At 39.1% G+C, this 19,767-nt stretch overlaps 1 protein-coding gene across 2 annotated transcripts; it reads right to left on the bottom strand.

Moving 5' to 3' along the window:
- Positions 1 to 952: 952 nt before the first annotated feature.
- add3b (adducin 3 (gamma) b) lies at positions 953 to 19,272 on the bottom strand. Of its 2 annotated transcripts, XM_076978318.1 has the most exons (15): positions 19,106 to 19,272; positions 18,286 to 18,515; positions 16,934 to 17,066; positions 16,373 to 16,518; positions 12,828 to 12,908; positions 12,582 to 12,731; positions 11,848 to 11,991; positions 10,949 to 11,047; positions 9,724 to 9,891; positions 9,026 to 9,286; positions 8,234 to 8,350; positions 5,851 to 5,940; positions 5,498 to 5,615; positions 4,583 to 4,678; positions 953 to 4,406 (listed from the first exon to the last, which is right to left on the bottom strand). In XM_076978318.1, the coding sequence occupies exons 2-15, from the start codon at positions 18,475 to 18,477 to the stop codon at positions 4,075 to 4,077; spliced, it is 2,127 nt and encodes a 708-aa protein (XP_076834433.1). In that variant the 5' UTR covers positions 18,478 to 18,515; positions 19,106 to 19,272; the 3' UTR covers positions 953 to 4,074. The 2 variants fall into 2 exon arrangements, with proteins under 2 accessions (XP_076834433.1, XP_076834432.1); XM_076978317.1 differs by lacking the exon at positions 953 to 4,406 and having other exon boundaries at positions 4,474 to 4,678; positions 18,286 to 18,427.
- Between the last annotated feature and the right edge of the window lie 495 nt (positions 19,273 to 19,767).

Below are 19,767 nucleotides of genomic sequence, written 5' to 3'. Positions count from 1 at the left end.
GAAGAAGAGCAGTTCGGAAATAGTGTCAGTAGTAGACATAGAATGTCTACTATTACACAAAAACGTTTTGACTCCATACAGATCATTCCCTTTAATGTCTATATGTACATGTTAGCCATTAACGCTCTAATATGCATGTGAAACACAAAACAGCTGTCGTGAGTGGATCCAGTGGTGTAGCCAGAATTAAAGTAGTGGGTGGGTTACCATGTTGAAGTACATTAATCATCTTAATATACTACATGTCACCACTGCACACTGCAGACCCTGGGAAAACAATTTTATTCTCTGCGCTTTTATCCTGGTGCCAATGATATAGTTGTAAAATGTAGCATCTAATGTAATTCACCCTTATTTCAAGTGTAGCTGCCCATGATGGAGTTGATTACATGACAAAATGCAGAGGAAAATGAACCTGCAATAATGTAGAAGCACAATCCCTTTTGCCTTTATAACTGCCTTAATCCTTCGTATCATTGACATGATGGCATCACACAGTTGCTGCAGATTTGTCGTCTGCACATCCATGATGTGAATCTCTCGTTCCACCACATTCCAAAGGTGCTCTATTGGATTGAGATCTTGTGATTGTTGTGCATTCAGAGAAGCTCTTCTGCATGCCTTGGTTGTAACGTTATTTGAGTTACTCTTTCCGTTCTATCAGCTTGAACCAGTCTGGCCATTCTCCTCTGACCTCTGGCATCAACAAGGCATTTGCACCCACAGAACTACCAGACCATTCTCTGTAAACCCTAGAGATGGTTGTGCGTATCCCAGTAGATCAGTAGATTATGAAATATTCAGACCAGCCAATCTGGCACCAACAACCATGCCACGTTAATTAAAAGCTCACCCGTGAATGTTATATTTGTGATATATGTGCTGTCATTTCACTACATAAAGTCTAATGCTGCAAATATTTTAAGTTGTAAATAAAGTTTAGACATGTGCCTTAAAAAATCAACCAAGTTTATTTCAAATACAAGAAAAACTGCAAGAAGAGAGCACTAATTTAAATATCTTTATTGCATTACAATTCAATTAAAAGCTCTAAAATTATTTTATCTACTGAATTAACTATCAATTGCATTAAATACAAAAATACCTCAAATAGATACAAGAAGATATATAGGTACAATATATAGGTAATACATTGACAGAGCAATCTGTGTCTTCCACTGGCAGACTTATTGGCAGGTGGTTGTCTGCAGGGAAGTATTAAAAGCTCACCTGTGAATGTAACACTTGTGACTACACACGTCCTGTTATTTCAAACACATTCAGCCCATTTCACTATTCACCACTTCAGAAGTGATAAAATACACCTGACAGTTCAAGCACCCATCACACAGTAGGCCGAAAACAATCTGTTTAAAGCCGTCATGTAAACCAGGAAGATAAATTAATGTGCGTGGGCCATGAAGCAATAGGAGGGACACTCCTGCCTTCTATGACAAAACACTTCTTCCTGCTACACATAGTTCATTTATCTTTATTGTTAAATGATGGAGATGATGTGAAGGTTATACAAGATATATGTCTCTTTCAGACGAGCTGCTGTTTATAACGGCAGGAACAGATGGACCCTAGTCGCATTACATGAGCAGAGTTCGCAGAAAGGATGGAACAATTACGGTTTCGATTTACCACAAAATAGTCAAGAGGAACATTTTAAAGAACAGCACAAATTCTTCATCCAAGGGAATAGGTGTATAACCCCTTACATGTGTATGCCACTGCTGGTTCTGATCAGGTCTATAACCCTTTATATGCATATGCCACTGCTGGTTCTGATCAGGTCTATAACCCTTTATATGCATATGCCACTGCTGGTTCTGATCTTTTGGGTTAGAAAGTCCTGCAGAGGTCTGAAATCCTTAAGTAGACTCTTGAATACACAGATAAAACACTAGTTCTTCTGTGTAATAAATTAGCCTTTAATTTAACCAGGCAAATAGTTAAGAGCCTATTCTTATTTACAATGACAGCCTGGCACAGTCATATTCATAAAACTATATTTAGCAAACAAAACATATCTGAAGACTTAATTTTAGAAACTGGTTTTGTACTGGTAATATATATAAAAAGATCCCATGGTCTTGATGGGCAGGAAAAGCCTATGTAACCATTGACATTAAAATTAGTTTATTTTCCACTAACCCTCATATACAGTGTTAAAGAGTCTGCTACTACTGGTTATGATAAGCTCAAAGGTGAATTTCCAGAATATACTGCATGATCATTCAGATAATGATTGAACTAACACTAAAACTTGCACTTGGTGGTGGTACTGATGTCTTTGTGTTGGAATGTTTTCTAGCAGATTCCTTCTTCAAATGCTTTTCTTATTCAAACTTGTGTAATAAGTTAAGGACAACCTTTAGGGAATATTAGCATTCTAGATCATTGACTTTTGGCACTGATGTTAAACAAGGTTCTTGCAGGTCCTTGCAGGCAATTATTGGGGTTTAATGTCTGATGGGAACAAACTATGGCATCACATTATTTTTGTTATTGTGTAGGAAATGTAAACTTATACCATTTACAGCTGTAGCTGCTGTAGTTAACTGTCCATACCCAACTGAACTGTTCATTGTGCCATGTAAGAGATCATAGTTTGGTTAACACCGTGATATGATCAATGCATTAAAAAGGTCAACTTTGGACACATTTAAAATCAGATTAAGCTATGAGATGATTTGGCACAACCAAATCAATTAACTGAAATGAAATCTAAATATGTCATTACCTAAATTAAAAAAGGTACAAATAAATAATAAAGGAAATTAAACAGGTCTGAATAGCTTGGAGAGATAACTAACTCCTATATCTAAAGTTAGTTTGCACCTAAGACTGGTTCATCTCTAGAGTATATATATCAATCCAAACCAAAGGCATGGAGCAGGCTGTATTCAGTTTCCTTTAAACAGGGAATTAGCTCTTCTGCACTGCTCTGTTTGATTTAGATGACTGATTGTTAAATGCTGTAGTTCTATATTAACACTTGCAATTAGGCTATGAGATACTGTATGTACACGTCACCACCACACTACAACAGTCACTCACCTACAAAGGTAATATTTCATCAGCTATGATTACTGGAGGCATTTAATACAAAGCACAGCTAACTGCATGATTATAATATAGGGAAAAGCATCCAGTGCATTTACACAAAAGTAGATACTGTAGTAGACCTGCTTTCACAAAAGTACTTGGTACTCTGAATCTAACCTACTTTTAAAAGCACTTTATGCTTACAGCCAACATGTCCCAAGTTTTTTAAAAGTTCTGCCGAGAACAGAGAAGCCAGGTTCTCTGTGTAAGGAGCCAGTTCATAACCCCTGATACTGGCCTGTGATGTCAGAGATGGCGGATGATGTCAGAGAAGTGTTTTCACACTATGGCAGCTATTACAGTTGTACTGGAAAGCCCACACTGGCCAGTATAACACACTACCAGTATTCAATATTCAATATTCAATATTCAGAAATACAGAATAACTTCTGAGTATCAAAAATAGTTACTGCAATTGTCACCTCCCCAATCTCCCCTTCACTTGAACACAAGACCACTCCATGTGTCACTCACAGAAGCAGCAAATATACCCTCAGTGTCCCATAGAAATGTACAAACCAGCAATAACGTAGAGTCAGGAGTAACTGAACGAGCACTTAATTCTGTTAGACACAGAACCACCAACATACATGTTGTCTGTGTGTATATCAGTATGAGTGTTTGCACACAAGAGCAATATTAATAGTAATGTAGTAATGTAAACTAAAGCTGAAAATGACTATCAGTGGAATTTTACACCAATTACAATAGAGCTCTTAATAAGACTGTTATAAAATCAAATATGGAACAAAAGGGATGAAAGAAAAATTCTCTATAGCCTTTCAGGCTTGTTCTCTGAGTATAGAACTATGGCCTTTCAGGCTTGTTCTCTGAGTATAGAACCGAAGCCTTGCAGGTTTGTCATTGCTTTAATATGTACCCATAAAACATCACAGTCCATTCTGCTAGGCCATTCATCTCAAGTTTTAGTTTCAGTTTTCTTTTTCACTCATTTTTTCTTTAATTCTTTTCCTTTTCTTCTTCTCGTTCTGTCTCTTTTTCAGTCATATTCTCCTTTTCTTTCACTTTTACACTCTCCTTTTCTTTTCCTTTCCCCCTCTCTTTCTTTTTACTCATTTTCAGGAAAGATGGAGTACGGAATTTCTTTTTCTTTTTCTGAGGGGACTTTGACTGGGTACCAGTGGGACCTGAATCAGGTATGTTGTCAGCAACTGTGGATGTTATAGAAACCTGCATCTCTTTTGTGATGTCGAGCTCAGTGGCCTGAAGAACAATGTCATCATCTGGGAGCAAGTCATCATCTCCATTCTGCAGCAGATCTAGGAGTGTGTCTGGAATGAGAATGAAAGGGTAAATTAAGTATTTAATAAGCTATATCAAGAAAAGGATAATAAATAGTTTTGTGTTAAATGTAAATACTTTTGATAGGATTAACACAATTGAAAGGCTCTTGAAACCAAACATCAGCTGCCATGAATGATGTAGAATAGGAAAAAAAAAGTTTTGCCTTCTTTGTCAGAACACTTCAGAGGAGAGAACGAGAGGGAGATGGTGGAACCATCATATGTGGTCATCTCATCTACATCAGTGACATCATCAGTCTCTTTAATGAGCAAGAGAACACAATCTAATTAACACATGCCTATACATACTTATTAAAACAGTATTCAAACATGGCCATTCTTCATGGCACAGACTTCATTTTGATCTTTAATAAATCATCATCTTTAATAAATCAAGTTTTGCCCTGTCACATCGTGGTTCCCATGGCACCCAGCTCCATGTGCTCCTTGCTTTTGTTTTCATCCTTGTCTCTGCCCTCGACCAATCATGTCATTCCCGGCCTCGGATGGTTTTACTTGTGTCCATTTCTCCCTGATTGTCCCATGTACTTATCGCTTACTTTTCTCCAGACGTGTTGTTGGTTCTAGATTAAGGTTATCTGTGCATCAAATCTTATTAAAAACAGCGGTTCTATACGCCAAGAAAAATGTACGAATATAACCTGAGCCATGTTTTTTTTCAATCTACTGGGTAGTATTTGACAAATACCCACTAACAAATCATGGTAGAGGCAATTCATAATAACCAAGATGATGTGTTAACATTGTATAATAATAATTGCACATTTATTAATCATGCGCTATTTATACAGTATAACAGTGTATGCTTTAAGATGACATTACAACCGGATTTTCTTTTGCTTTACATAAATCAACTGGATTTAACCTCAGTCAACCTTTCTGCATTCTTAGAAATCCTTATTCTTAGAAATCCTTTCTGCACCTTTTAACACAACCAGAAACAAGAACAGAAACATCTGAAAATAAACTGGCCAGTTTTTTGTATGTGTTTATATGCATATGTGTGCATATATGTGATTGTGGGAAGGCTTGTACAGAATACCCAGTGTGTGCAGTACCTGATTGGTTAAGTTTGTTCTCAACAGTCTGTGTATATTCTTGCAGTTCAGTCTCTGATTGGCTGAATGGGTTGGGTGGTAGAGATGATGTTGCCTCTTCATCCTCATAGATAAAAGCCTACAAAGAAACATGACGTGCATGACATTGTGTTAATGTAAATGTTGCACTACAACAATGTCATAAATCACAAGTAAATTTTATATTGAAATAATATAGAAAGTTTTGTGATTTTTAATGGGCAATGGGCCCTAAAACCACTGGGGCCAGCCACTAATTGTGTAAATAACATTGCCTAGTCTTCAAGTACAGCTAAAAAAAATTTAATGTGTCCTATCTGATTGTTATTACTTACAGGTCCTGGGGGTGTGTCTATGACAATATTAGCCAAAAGCTGGGACTTTGGGCCAGCTGTCATCAGATCCACTCTGTTTTGCTCTCGGATCTAAAACAACATAAATACCATTGTTTAAATGTTTAGAGACTGTTGAATTATACCCTATAGTACTACCCATAAAACTAGGGATGCACCGAAAATTCGGCCACCGAAAATTTTCGGCCGAAATGGCTTAAATTTGCATTTTCGGTTTTCGGCCTAAATACTTTCATCACCGAAACAACAGGCCGAAACAATGTGCTGTGATGACGCAAGCAAAAATCGCCACCTGCACGCGCTTATTTGGATAAAGCTAGCAAAAAAGTTTTCCAGTGATGGCACCTAGGCAAAAGGACATTACACCAAAAATTATGGAACTCGTTGCCTTAGACCAGGGGTCGGCAACCCAAAATGTTGAAAGAGCCATATTGGACCAAAAAAACAAAAAACAAATGTGTCTGGAGCCGCAAAAATTAAAAGCCTTATATAAGCCTTATAATGAAGGCAACACATGCTGTATGTATCTATATTAGCCTACCATCAAAATGAATAAGTAGCTACAAATACGTAATGAGCATTCATGATTAAATGTTTATTCTCCCTGCAGTGTGTTCTGTAGAGAACGACGCACTACGTGACTGCTCTGTTGTAGGATGCCGCCTCAAGTTTAACTTCATTGCAATATTAATGAATTATGTTTCATTGATTTGATGAAATTAAAGAAATTCAATAAATCAGGGTTGCCAACTTTTCAAGATCACTTGGAGTGAGATTTGAACCTGGAGGGGGTGGCGAACATAAATTGTTACCGAGCGGGGTGTATAATGGACACAAATTAAGTATTATATCGCGATATCCAGTGGTTGGCGCCAGAGCGAACTAGTAACTCAATGAATCGTAGATGTGGATCAGAGGTAAATAAACTACATAGGTAAATAAACTAACGAGAAATCGGTTGTGTGGCGTGTGAGCGTGTGAAGACGGTCAAATGCGTGTGTCTCACGCTCAATACGTGAGAGTTGGCAACCCTGATAAATAAATCTGATTTTTGATGTCATTTTTATTTTTACGATTCGACAAAACAACAAAATGGAACGTGCATAACATGCCCCTTAGGCTATTTGGGCACTAAACAACCCGTTTAATGTGACTTCTGTTTTCGGACATCGGTCAGCTTCTCAACATCGGGCATGTAAGATGTAACTTTAATCTTGACGCAGGACTGCAAACTCTCATCTGTGAGGCGGGTGAGATATTTTGATTTGATGTAGTTCATGTTTGAAAATATCTGTTCGCACAGGTATGTTGATCCAAAGATGGATAATACCCCAAATGCATGTCTTCATGTTCCTATAATTGTCAGGAAGAGCATTCGTGTGTCATAGACAAGTTTCTCGGGTGTTGGGAGGCTTTCAATTTCGCTCCATTTGTGGCTTTGGCCAAGTTGAGCTTTCTGGCGAGTGACGTCTTCAAGCTCGCCGCCGGTGTGTTTACAACAGCCACCTGCCTCATCTCGCCCTGCTAATAGAAACGTGCGTCGCAGGCTACGACACAAATCTTCGTTGAAATTTAGTTTCATTTATTCTACACATTCTTACAGCATTGGAAAACGTTAGGAATGTTGGTGTCATGTTTGTCTCCTACAAAAACCATATTAAAACAAAAAATATATTTCTCTCCCTCATCTTTTTACATTTTCAAACATTTTTGAAAAAGCTCCAGGGAGCCGCTAGGGCAGCGCCAAAGAGCCGCATGCGGCTCTAGAGCCGCGGGTTGCCGACCCCTGCCTTAGACGATCAGTCGTTCTCTGTCGTAGGGATTTCGTAGGCTAATAGAGCACATTGAGCCCCGTTATGTTTTGCCAAGCAGACGACATTTCTTAGAAGTGTGTTTACCTGAGCTGTTTAATGTTGTTGCAACTCACGTCACGTTTTTATGAGAGAATTTATATTTATCTTTCAGGCCAGTCAGTTATAATTAAATTTAACTCGTATAAAATACATATATTTATCCTCTCAGATAAAAACGGTCTGCAAGCGAGTTTAATTTAATTAGTGGTCGGCCGTTGTCAGCGGTATCGCCGTTAACGGCCCACCACTAATTTTACTTTATAATATGCATTACTGTAATGTCAGTGCTAAATAAATATTTTCAAATCAAATTTTGTAGTTGATTTATTCTTTGAATAGCAATGCCTTGATTTTAGTGAGGTTAGCCATAAATCCAATGTTACTAATAATTGGCATAATGTATTTCGGTGTTTCGGTTTTCGGCTTTGGTTTCCTCATTTTCGGTTTTCGGTTTCGGCTAAGAATTTTCATTTCAGTGCATCCCTACATAAAACCCTATATTACATGCTCACTTTATTTCGTTTCTCCAGAACTTCTGTTGGGTTAGTGTTAAGAGGAACAAATTGGTTGGGGTCCTCAATCTTGATTGGGGTGTCCATGCAGCTGCCTGACTCCCCCGACTTCATCCACTGCAACATCAAACAACCAACCAATAACCAATAAGGCGTCTAGCACTACTGGAATTCATTTCACACCCCTACACTATCACCACAACTGTAGTTATCAGAAATCTCCCCACTGCTTCACCTTTGGTCAATGTAAAGGTTATCTTCAAAGCTGCTACATCTTGCATATCAGTGGTCGAATCAAGTCGAATCAAGACATCACTGATCAATCAGGAAAATTCTATACTTTATATAGTTATTAATGCAGTACACTAGAGTTACTAATGCAATGTCATTCTGATAGTCTACACCAAAACCTCCCTGAATTTAAAGCTGTGGGAGTTTTTCAGTTGTGCCCAGTTCACACAGTATTTGCTGGTACCAGTTTTGATAGTGTGTGAAGCCAGAAACAGTGGGGGTGAACAGGAATGGCAGACTAAGGCAGCGTGCTAGAGAACTTTGAGTTAAAAATGAGTTGAGATTTTAAGAGAATTAGAATGCCAACAAACTCACAGCAGGTTATAGCTCACATCAACAACCTTAATTCCAGCTCACTTTAAAACAAATTAAGTTTCTTTTGTGTGCAGATGTGTGGGATGTGAGGTATGTGTGGTGTGTGTGTAGGTATGTATATGTGATGTGGTATGTGAATGTGTGGTATGGATGTGTGTGTGTGTGTGTGTGCTGTGGTGTATGTACCACGGTGCGGGTGCGTGGACTGAAGCTTCCACTGCTGGAGTTCTCCTGGACGTCCATCTTCATGTAGCTGTTGGGGGAGTTGAGCCATCGCATTTTTCCTCTGTCCCGCCTCTGACCCAATAATGTGAAAGAACTCCATGGAAACACTTCCTGTTCCTCCTGTCCTATCCCAGTAACAGTTGCTGGGATCTCCACATCATTATGGTGAGTAGGTTTCATTTTAAGTAAAGGATGGCGATAGGCATAACCTGTTCTGTAACCCTGGTGACAAGAAGAGTATAAAAATCTGTGCACTAGCAGATTAAGAAGCAACAATATCACACAGACACACACACACATACACACACACACACACACACACACACACACACACACAACACACACAGACACACACACACACACAACACACACAGACACACACAAACACACACACACAGACACACACATACACACACACACACAGACACACAACACACACAGACACACACAAACACACACACACACACAACACACACATACACACACACACACACACACACACACACAGACACACAACACACACAGACACACGCAAACACACACACACACACACACACACACACACACACACACACACACACACACACACACACACACACACACACACTGTAGTAAGTGTGCGTAGAAAAGCCTACTAGCAAAAGTGAGAGGTCACTCACCAAGCTATCCAGCATCCTCATTAGGGACTCAAACTCCGCCTCCCCCACACTCCACCTGATCTGTCCATCCTCCAGCTCTCCACCAGGGTGCACGGGAGGGAGCCGAACACACTCTCTGTCCAGCATATGTAAGTTCTCAACACCACCTGCACACGACAGCGCACTCACCTACACACAGAAAAAAGACAAGACAGATAGAAATACATGGAGCAAAAACCCTTCTCACTGTCAAGGGTTTCTAATAGAATTCTAATATAATTATAATTCTAATAGAATCACTGCAGTGTAACAAGTATTTACAGTGTAAGCATTTTCAGTATAAAGGTATATTAAAAGCATCTAGATGGGATAGACCAATAATATATGACAAGTTGCAGGACTTTGGTAAATCATTGAGTTGACTTCAGATTACAAGATTACAGATTACAGAGTGGGGGATAAAAATTTACAATTGACTAAACAATTACAATTGACAATACATTACAGTTACTAGGTACAGATACTCTGTACATAGTAACTTTGCTGTACTAGGTCCTAGGTACTAGTTACATCTACAGAGTACAATAGTACAAAAGACAATCGTGTCTAGTGCTCTGCTTAATAAACATATTAATAAAATATCTCATATGCTATAATCTAGATGTTTCTACTAGAAATGAAATGCACATAGCAAATGCAGTTCTTGACTGGACTGAAATTTATGAATATCTCATTTGTATACCGGTATTTATCTCATGTTTTATAATCTTCTATTTAACATATAACATGCTGTCAGATTCAAATTTTTATTTAAACCTACAAATACAGCTGCTTCTACTAAACATAATCCAGCACTTCGGTCACAAAGATACACTGCTAAATATAATCTACCATTTTTGTCACAGAAACACTAACAAATTTATTTCAGCATGTCACACACAGACACTGCTAAATATAAACCAGCATTTTGGGCACACACATTGGAGTCCGAAGCATATACTCCAAGTGGATGTTATTCCTTCAAATATCATTTTACAGATAGAAATGATAGAATTGTTAGATTGGTTTTTAACAGAAGTTATTTATAAGAAAGCACTCCATAGTAAAGGCCAAATGATTTTGCCTTGACAAGTGTGTGTGTGTGTGTGTGTGTGTGTGTGTGTGTGTGTGTGTGTGTGTGTGTGTGTGTGTGTGTGTGTGTGTGTGTGTGTGTGTGTGAGTGTGAGTGTGTGTGTGTACAGGGCACCTGTGTTTCGCAGGCTTGTTTGCAGTGGTATGCGTAATGAAAGGCCTCTTCTATTGTTTCTCCAAAAGTCAGAATGCCATGGTTCCTCAACACTAAAACCTGCAACAGTTCAAAATCATTCACACATTTACTGCACCAGTCACACATCCTGAACACAGCAACACAATCATGTACAACAGTCTCTTCCAATAATTTCCAGATGACGATCCTCAATGTGAATCATTACAATATATAGCTCTCTATTATCAATGATATGTGTGCACAAATCTGTGTAGAAATGTGTAGAATTGTACACAAACCCTTACATGCAAAACGAATGCTTAGTTTAAATAAAATGTGTATTTACAGGTCAGCATATTCAAACATTTTTTTCTAATTCAAATGCAGTACTGAAAATGATCATTTAAATTATTCAATTATTAATTAAACTGTATTTTATGCATCTCTCATTTGAGCATGCATTATTCAAATCCAAATGCTTAACTGTTTTAAAATTCTTCAAATTATTGCACAGCACTAATGTAATAATGCAGCACTAGTCAATACAAATCCATACAAGTCACACATGCATGGTTATTTATTATTACTGGTATGAGTCATGAAACATACATGTGATCATTTATCATATCCTCGTAAAATCATATATCAGTATATGATTTTATGAGGATATTTTGATTCTGAACACCAAAAGATTTGAGCAAAAAATCTTGATTTGTTTTAAAAGAAAAATTCACATGGAAAAAAGAATTGAAGACCCATTAAGTAAAGATAACACTTTACTGATCCTGAGGGAAATTACGCAATTCAGATTTTGTGTTCAGACTTTACTTCATCTTTTAATTCACAGGTATTTAGTAACAGGTTTTAATGGTGACTGTCTCACAGTCACTGAAACTTACCTTGGCATTTGGACCCAAGGCCTTCTGAAGGTCCACCCTCTCCTGCCCATCCTCTATATCACCATGGTAAGTGAAGTATGCCACTTCCCCCAGTAACAAAGCTTCATGGGAGATAGGCAAGATGCCACACTTCATAGAAGAGACCTATAAAATAACAATACCCATCATGCTGAATGCAGGCTTCACTGAATTAATATATCAGAGGCCTGTAAATGTGCAAAGAAGCCCTGAAATATGAGGTGCTGTAAACATTCTGACCAATGTGTCCCAGTTTAACATTCTATGGGCATTATGATATATACATGATTGTGAGGGAAAATAATGCCAACTATTACTTTTGTCATCATGTGGTAATCAGGTTTTTAAATATATTTCAAGACATAATGCAATTGTAAAAAATTGCTTTCCATTGTGTATGAAAAGTACTATACAATCAAACTTGCCTCACCATTCCTAAACTTATGTAGCAATATAATCACAAAAGTGTTTCTGTCCATATTGTAACTTAGTATATCTAGTTACAGTAAGTGTGTGTATGTATGGCAGTGGCAGTAGGCAAAGTTTAATGCATAGCATAGCAAATGTTTCATATTTATACTGATGTAATAATTGTCATTATAGTTCATTATTTCTTATCAAGTTTACAAGCATTTATTTTACAGAATGTACACTGATCAAAAATGTTTTTCTCAAGAAAGTGTCTGAATTTAGGAAATGTTTATGTGTGTACATACAGCTGCAGTAGAAGGTGTGTGTGTGTGTATAACACACTTTGCATCAGGACGAGCAGAGTAGACCACAGCATGGAGTTTAAATGCTGGCTCATTAACATCCAGTCTAGTTGAGCTGTTTTCCACCACCTGTCCAATCAGATCCACCTTCATCTACAAACATACACAATATTAGAGTTCCCTTCAGTTTTGCAGGTCTTATTTAGATACCTGTATATTTATTTGCATATAATATTTATAACTGTTCACCAGACTAGCTGCCGTAGCCTCAGAGAAGGATAAACCTCGAGGAAGAATCAGAACATGATCCTGCTCTCTACTTAAACGTACCTGCAATCAAATGGACCGGTTTAGTAAACATTCATTGTACCAGTATAGGCACACTGACTCTCAACTACAAAGAAGTTATAAACAACATCCAAATTTTCATAGAGAGTTTTATCATTACAAAACATTACAACTATCCCCAGAATATACCAAAACCTTCTGGCCATTATGCTTAGTATATCCAGACCATCTATAGTGTTCATGTCACAGACACATGCAAAACTGAACTTTGCCATCTCATGTCTCCAATACTTCAAACCACAGATTGTAAAGAGGTTTGGAGACCAACCAGGTGTGGAGTACACCATGGACTTGGGCAGGCCAGGTTTCTGCACTGGTTATTAAAAACATTTATCCCTTCATGAATGAGGTACTTGAAATTTCCATTGAGGAACACCATTGTGCCTTTAAAAGTGCTTGAAAGTGAAAGCAACAATTAAATTGTAAGGTTACAGCATTTGTTCTATAGACAATTTGATCTTTATGCTGGATATATAGGTAACTGAAGCTTTTATGTTGTATGCTATTGGTCACAGCATCATAGCACACAGGCTCAGTCCATTTCAAAACTCAGAGAAAAGAATTAAGACCTGGGTGTTTTTTCATATTAGACATCCAAATGGTTTAGATAAAAAAATGACTCTTGCTGAAATGCACTCATTTCATTTAAGTGTGATCAGGGTCAGATTTAAAATGGCTCATGAGAAAAAAGATGACATAATGAGATGATATAATAGTTTGGATTAGATCTAATTATACTCTCCCTAAACACCCCCATAACTTTCAATTTTACTAAAACAAAAATGTTAATAGTTTTATAGATGTTAAGCCTCATAGGCATGTCACAGAATGACAAAAGATGGATACATTTTTCATTCTCTGTTATGATACCCCTTTTCAATTCAAATTAACACATTAAGCCCAATACATTGAGCTCCTCTGTTCCATTTGTAGATGGCCTGTTGAAGAAAATAAAGAAAATGCCAATTGTGAAAAACCTGGAATTATTTGTCCTTTAATAATCATGCCTTTTAGGCTGGATTGGGTATTAAAGGTAACTGAAGACAGCTCTCAGCACATTTTGTGCCAATTGTGTCTATGCACATCCATTAGTCACAAACACCTAAACACCAGTTCGATTCATTCGAGCTGACAGCCCGAGAAACCAGCGTAGATGCTGGAAAAGAGACAAGAGAAACTGACTTCTTGGTTAGGCTGAGGCGACGCACTAATCGCCCTCCCTATTGTGTAGATAAAACAAAGGACCTCTGGGAAAATCAAAGGTAGGTGGAATATGTTTTCAGAGAAATGTCTTTCTGCTCCTCAGAACGTGAATGTCTTATATTGTGCAGACTGTTGTAGCTACCACGAGATAATTCGGTGGTTGGGGCTGCCTTTATTGTTGGGGACTTTAACAAAGTGAACTTGAGGAAAGTTGCTCCCATGTTCTTTCAGCATATGACACATCACAGCACACGTAGAGCATTCACTATGAATCACTGCTACACCCCTTCTGGGATGTGTATAGAGCCCTTTCCCAACCTCCATTGGACAGATCACATCACTCCATCCTGCTCCTGTCGACCTATAAGCAGAGGTTGAAATAGAAGCTGCCCACTATCAGGGAGGTCCATTGCTGGTTGAACTGTGGTCCAAGATGTTGACTGGTAGGTATTCTGGGAAGTGTTGAACAACAATATCAACAATATGAGTGTGCAGACTCGTTGGTGTGGGCAGTGATTGGATTAATCAGACATTCAGAAAAATCTACATTTACTCCAAACAGAAACCATGGCTGAACTGTAAAGGTCACATTGTGAGAAGCATGCAGCAGAGGTTAAATACAAGAGATGACACCTAACACCAGTGCTGCACTTCTAGATGAGCTAAATACTTTTTGCACTGAGGCAAATCACACTTTGATTTCACTCTCTGCCTCCATGGCTGACGTACAGATCCGTTAAGTGTGTTAACACACACAAAATAACTGGTCCTGAAGGCCACCATTATCCCTGTTCCAAAGACAGCCAGTGTTTCTTGTTTAAATGGTGGTCAGTTACTCTTTCAAAAGGCTGGTTAGAGATTTCATTGGCTCCTCACTACCTGTCACTGCATTTGCTTTCTGGAAGAACAAATCCACAGATCCACCTCCTCACTGACCCTCAAAACCAGAGCCCCTCAGGTGTGTGTGCTCAGCCCTCTCTTGTAGTCTCTGTACACCCACGACTGCACAGCCCGACAAAGCTCCAACATCCTCATTAAATTTGCACACGATGATTGTGGGCTTCATCTTCAACAACAAAAAGGCAAACTATATACAGGAGGTTGGCATACTGGAAATGGAGACCAAGAAGACCAATGAGCTAGTAGTGGACTACAGGAAGCAGGGGTGAGTGCCCAACCCTATCACTGTAAAGATGATCAGCAGTTTCAAGTTCCTTAACATTCGCATACAAAGGAACTTACATGGACAGAACACACCACATGGGCAGTGAAAAAGGCACAATGGCACTTCTTCTACCTTAGACGCCTGAGAAGGTGTGATATGAACTCCCACATCCTTTGGATATTTTACACCTGCAACGTGGAGAGGATTCTCATTGACTGGTTTACAACATAGTAACTGCACTGTTCTAGTGTGCACAGCCCAGCACATTACCAGGGTTCAGCTCGAAAAGCTCCTGGAATTATACACCAGCCGCGGCAGATGAAGACCAGGAGGGTTATGAAGGACTCCAGCCACCCAAACCACTTTCTATTCTTGCAGCTGCCAAGTAGCAGAGGCACAGACACACGAGTGCAGAACCAGTCGGTTCCGAGACAGCTACTTCCCCTAGGACATCAGACTGCTGAACAGCAAATAACAATCCATGGCCCATCACTCTCACCTGAATCATCATGTTGATCTCTATAGACAGTTCACATCATACCTGCACTCCACTAAAACTATAACTATACAGTTCACTGCTGTATAGAACTGTAACTATACAGTTCTGTACTAGGACTGTAACTATACAGCTCAGTACTGCACACCATCACTGACCTTTTCTCCCTCTTTACCTCCATAATGCCTGGTGTATACTACAATACATCATCTTAGAATCTTGAACTAATCATACCATGCAACTCTGGTATATCCACACCTGGACATACAACTATATCTTATACATTTCTAAAGGTTATATATTTGAATAGAATCTATCCCATGTATATCCTCTACTGCAAATTTAAGTGCCTATACTTTAATGGAAATATTCACACCTGTATATTTCACAGCTAATATATTTATAGCTTGCACATTTGGAAACAGAGAGTGAAACAGTGTGTATGTTACTATGAATATATCTGTATTTAATGTGTATTTACACACTGTGTATTTACATACCACGAGAGACATGACAATAAAAGTGATGTATAGGTATAATATGTATGTGAGTAAGAGCACAAATGAATGTGAGCATACTCACAGTAATATAGGCATTGGTAAACTGTGCGTATCCGTACAGGTCTAATAGACGGTAGAGACTCGCAAGTTTGCAGCGACTCTGTGTTTCTGCTTTAGAGATCCCCTCCAACCCACACACATCGTTGACCGGACTCACAGAGCCGACACCTGCAGGCACACATACATTCACATTTTTCCAAAGTCAAGATAATTTATATAGTGCTTCTTACAACATACGTCGTCACACGGCAGCTTTAGAAATACACGGGTCTCTATTCAGTATGCTGAAGGTGACAATGGAAAGGAAAAACTTCCTGGGCGGGATTAAGGAAGAAGCTTTGGGAGGACCAGGATTCCTCCACAGTGATGAAGGAGTTCTGTAGAGAACAGGAAGGTCTGCTGTATGGCCATATAGACAATTTATATGTGAGCCAGTTGGATCAGAAACAATAACGTATCTTTTATTATTATTTCTCAGCGTGTTTCTCTTTCTGTGTATCCCTGCACTTACGTTCCTTGATCTCAGTATTTCCATGACTGGAATTAAATATATGTGTGTGCATATGAGTGTGTTTGCACTCACCATTATAGCTGTGTGCTGTATTATGAGTGAGTGTATTGTTGATGATGAGGTCAGCAATGTGGCTCAGAGTCAATGATCCACTGCATTTAGAGTTCTGTTCCCTCACCAAACACTCCAACTCATCCTTAAACACCTGAACACACACACACACACACACACACACACACACACACACACACACACACACACACACACACACACACACACACACACACACACACACACACACAATTTACTTACAGTTCCTCTCAAAACACTTAATTTATCCTTTATCCATTTTATCCTTGAAGAACTGACACACACACAAACTACCTTTAAAAATGTATGAATGTTGTACTGTAATCCTTATCACTAAGGAAATGTTTAAAATTTGTTTTTTTGTTTTCTAGACCTATCAGTGTTGTTTCTTTGCTTCTCCAATGTACTGAACTACTTGCCAGCATGAATAAACTTCCCCAGAAGGATGGCTTTGCTGCAGATGCTGGTCTAGAGAGGTGTTAGCGATTACTGATGTTTAAAAACGATGCTTCGTTTCAAGAAATCAAAGTTGTTTAAAATGCAAATGACTCACTTAAAGAATGACTCACTTGTCTTTGCATTACTTAGATGAAAAAATAGTATGGCAAAAAATTCACTTACACTGACTTACTGCAGGGAGATAGCAAAGCACCTGTGTAAGTTCTGGATATAAGCCCGTGTGTCAAGCAGCTCACGGCAGAAGCAAAATGCTGAACATGTGAGACGGAAATGAAGGGAGGAGTTTTGGGAGGAGAGGTGTTCCCAAGGTCACCAGGCATTACCCTCTACAGAATCAGGAGCTGTTTCACAGATCTCCAGTTGAGCTGTGCAGTGGGGTCCTGACGCTAGCGTGTGAAGCTAACTCAGGTATGTGTGTAAGATTAGATGACATTTAAGATGGTGCAGGCCCGGATGCGGCATGAAGAAAACTCAAACAGACTATTGCTGTGCTGAGCGATCCCACCTCCACTGCTGTTCATCTGGGGAAAGGCCAGCATTCCTGCAAGTCCCTCCACATGGTTGCCATGGTGATGGATATCCACTTGTTGGATGTTATGCAATCAAACTCTAGCGTGGGTTTCTCTAGCATACAGTAATGATGTGTGTGTGTGTGTGTGTGTGTGTGTGTGTGTGTGTGCTGCTGGACTACTGTGTTTTGTTTGTGTACGTGAGAAGCACCTGACATCTACAGCATGTTTGTGTGTGTGTGTGTGTGTGTGGGTGTGTTACCGGGCTTTGCAGTGTTTGTGTATATAGGGATGTATGTATATGTATGTATGTATGTGTGTGTGTGTGTGTGTGTGTGTGTGTGTGTGTGTGTGTGTGTGTGTTACCGGGCTTTGCAGTGTTTGTGTGACCCTCTTCCTTTGCTCCATCATGTTGAAGTCCTGCCTGAGGTCAGACGACATGGTCTTGGGGGATTCTGGGGTCTGTGCTTTTCCTGTGCTGTCATTGTAGTTTTGTTTTAGGTCCAGGCTGCATGGGGGTAGAATTCGTGAACTCTCCTGATCCCTGTTCACACTCATCCTCAAACACACACCTAACTGACACTAAAACAATCACACTACCCCAACAAACAGATTCACAAATAGGAGATCCATTGAAGTATCATTCTACCATACTAACATATTAACATTTTATGACTTAATATCTTCACTCACAACTATTCCCCAAAATAGCAAAGCAACACAAAACCATGCACGCACACACAAACGTGTGTAAACCTCTTCACTTCCAAACATAGCTATTCATGTCTAGAAGCATTTATGACTGTACCCTTAACTTAATTAAACAACCAAAAAATGCCATTGCACACGAAGACACAATACTGAACTATGGAAATATAACTGGTAATATAAATTTTCACATAAATCAGTGAAAGCTGTCCATATTTGCACACCTGTCAGTGCTCCACGCTGTCACTTTACATAGAGTATATTCATAATAAGGTATTATTGTTATTATTGTTTTTGTTGCTATTAATAAAACAGTCTACACGCAAATCGAAGGTACTGTGTCCCTCAACAGATTTATCGGTATTAGGCTAATGGCTGCGTTACATAACACTAAGAACGTTTAAGCTTGAGTAAGTTCCCAACTGCAGGATTAGAACCAAATTGTGCGCTTTTTAACATGTAGCAACATGTTACTTACCACTGACCGCCTCTCGGATGGGCTCGAAGTCTTTGAATAAACTCGCGAATGAAAACATATTTAAACTGCTAGTAAACAGCGCGAATCCCGGGCTACGCAGGAACTGATGAGATCCACCGAACCGTATCCAGCGGCGAGCAGCGGGGGCGCGCTTTCGTGTCTTATACGTGGGAGTGTTTTGTGTCAAAATTGTAAGGCTTTCACGTGATCTACTATGTCCTTCCACCGCTATCGACAAAGGACACCTCCAACACACAAGCAATAATAGATTTCATCCAGCATCGATAATAGATGTTTTTTCCCACAGCACAACAAAAGTTTACACACAACGGATTTTGAACACCTAACATAACACAAAATTACAATAGCAGATGGCTACAATTCTACAGTAAAACAGAAGTAAATTCCAAACTATAAAGGAGGACTGTGTCCTAGTCAGCACCTAGACAAGACTTACACAATCACCTATCACGTCTCTCAACTCTCCCCCTTTCTCAAACACCCACTCACCCATAATTTGCTCCATATTTCACCTTTCCCTTTTTCACCCCCCCAGGAGTCATTGTCCAGTGCTTCACATTAGCCTGTAGATTGATGCCTAGTTATCCTTCCTCACAGCTTTGCGTGCTTTCCCAAACAATTTTTTGCCATAAAAATAAATA

This window comes from Brachyhypopomus gauderio, chromosome 17 (genome assembly GCF_052324685.1).
Source record: "Brachyhypopomus gauderio isolate BG-103 chromosome 17, BGAUD_0.2, whole genome shotgun sequence".
Taxonomy (NCBI): Eukaryota; Metazoa; Chordata; class Actinopteri; order Gymnotiformes; family Hypopomidae; genus Brachyhypopomus; species Brachyhypopomus gauderio.
This window is presented reverse-complemented; position numbering and strand designations above follow the sequence as displayed.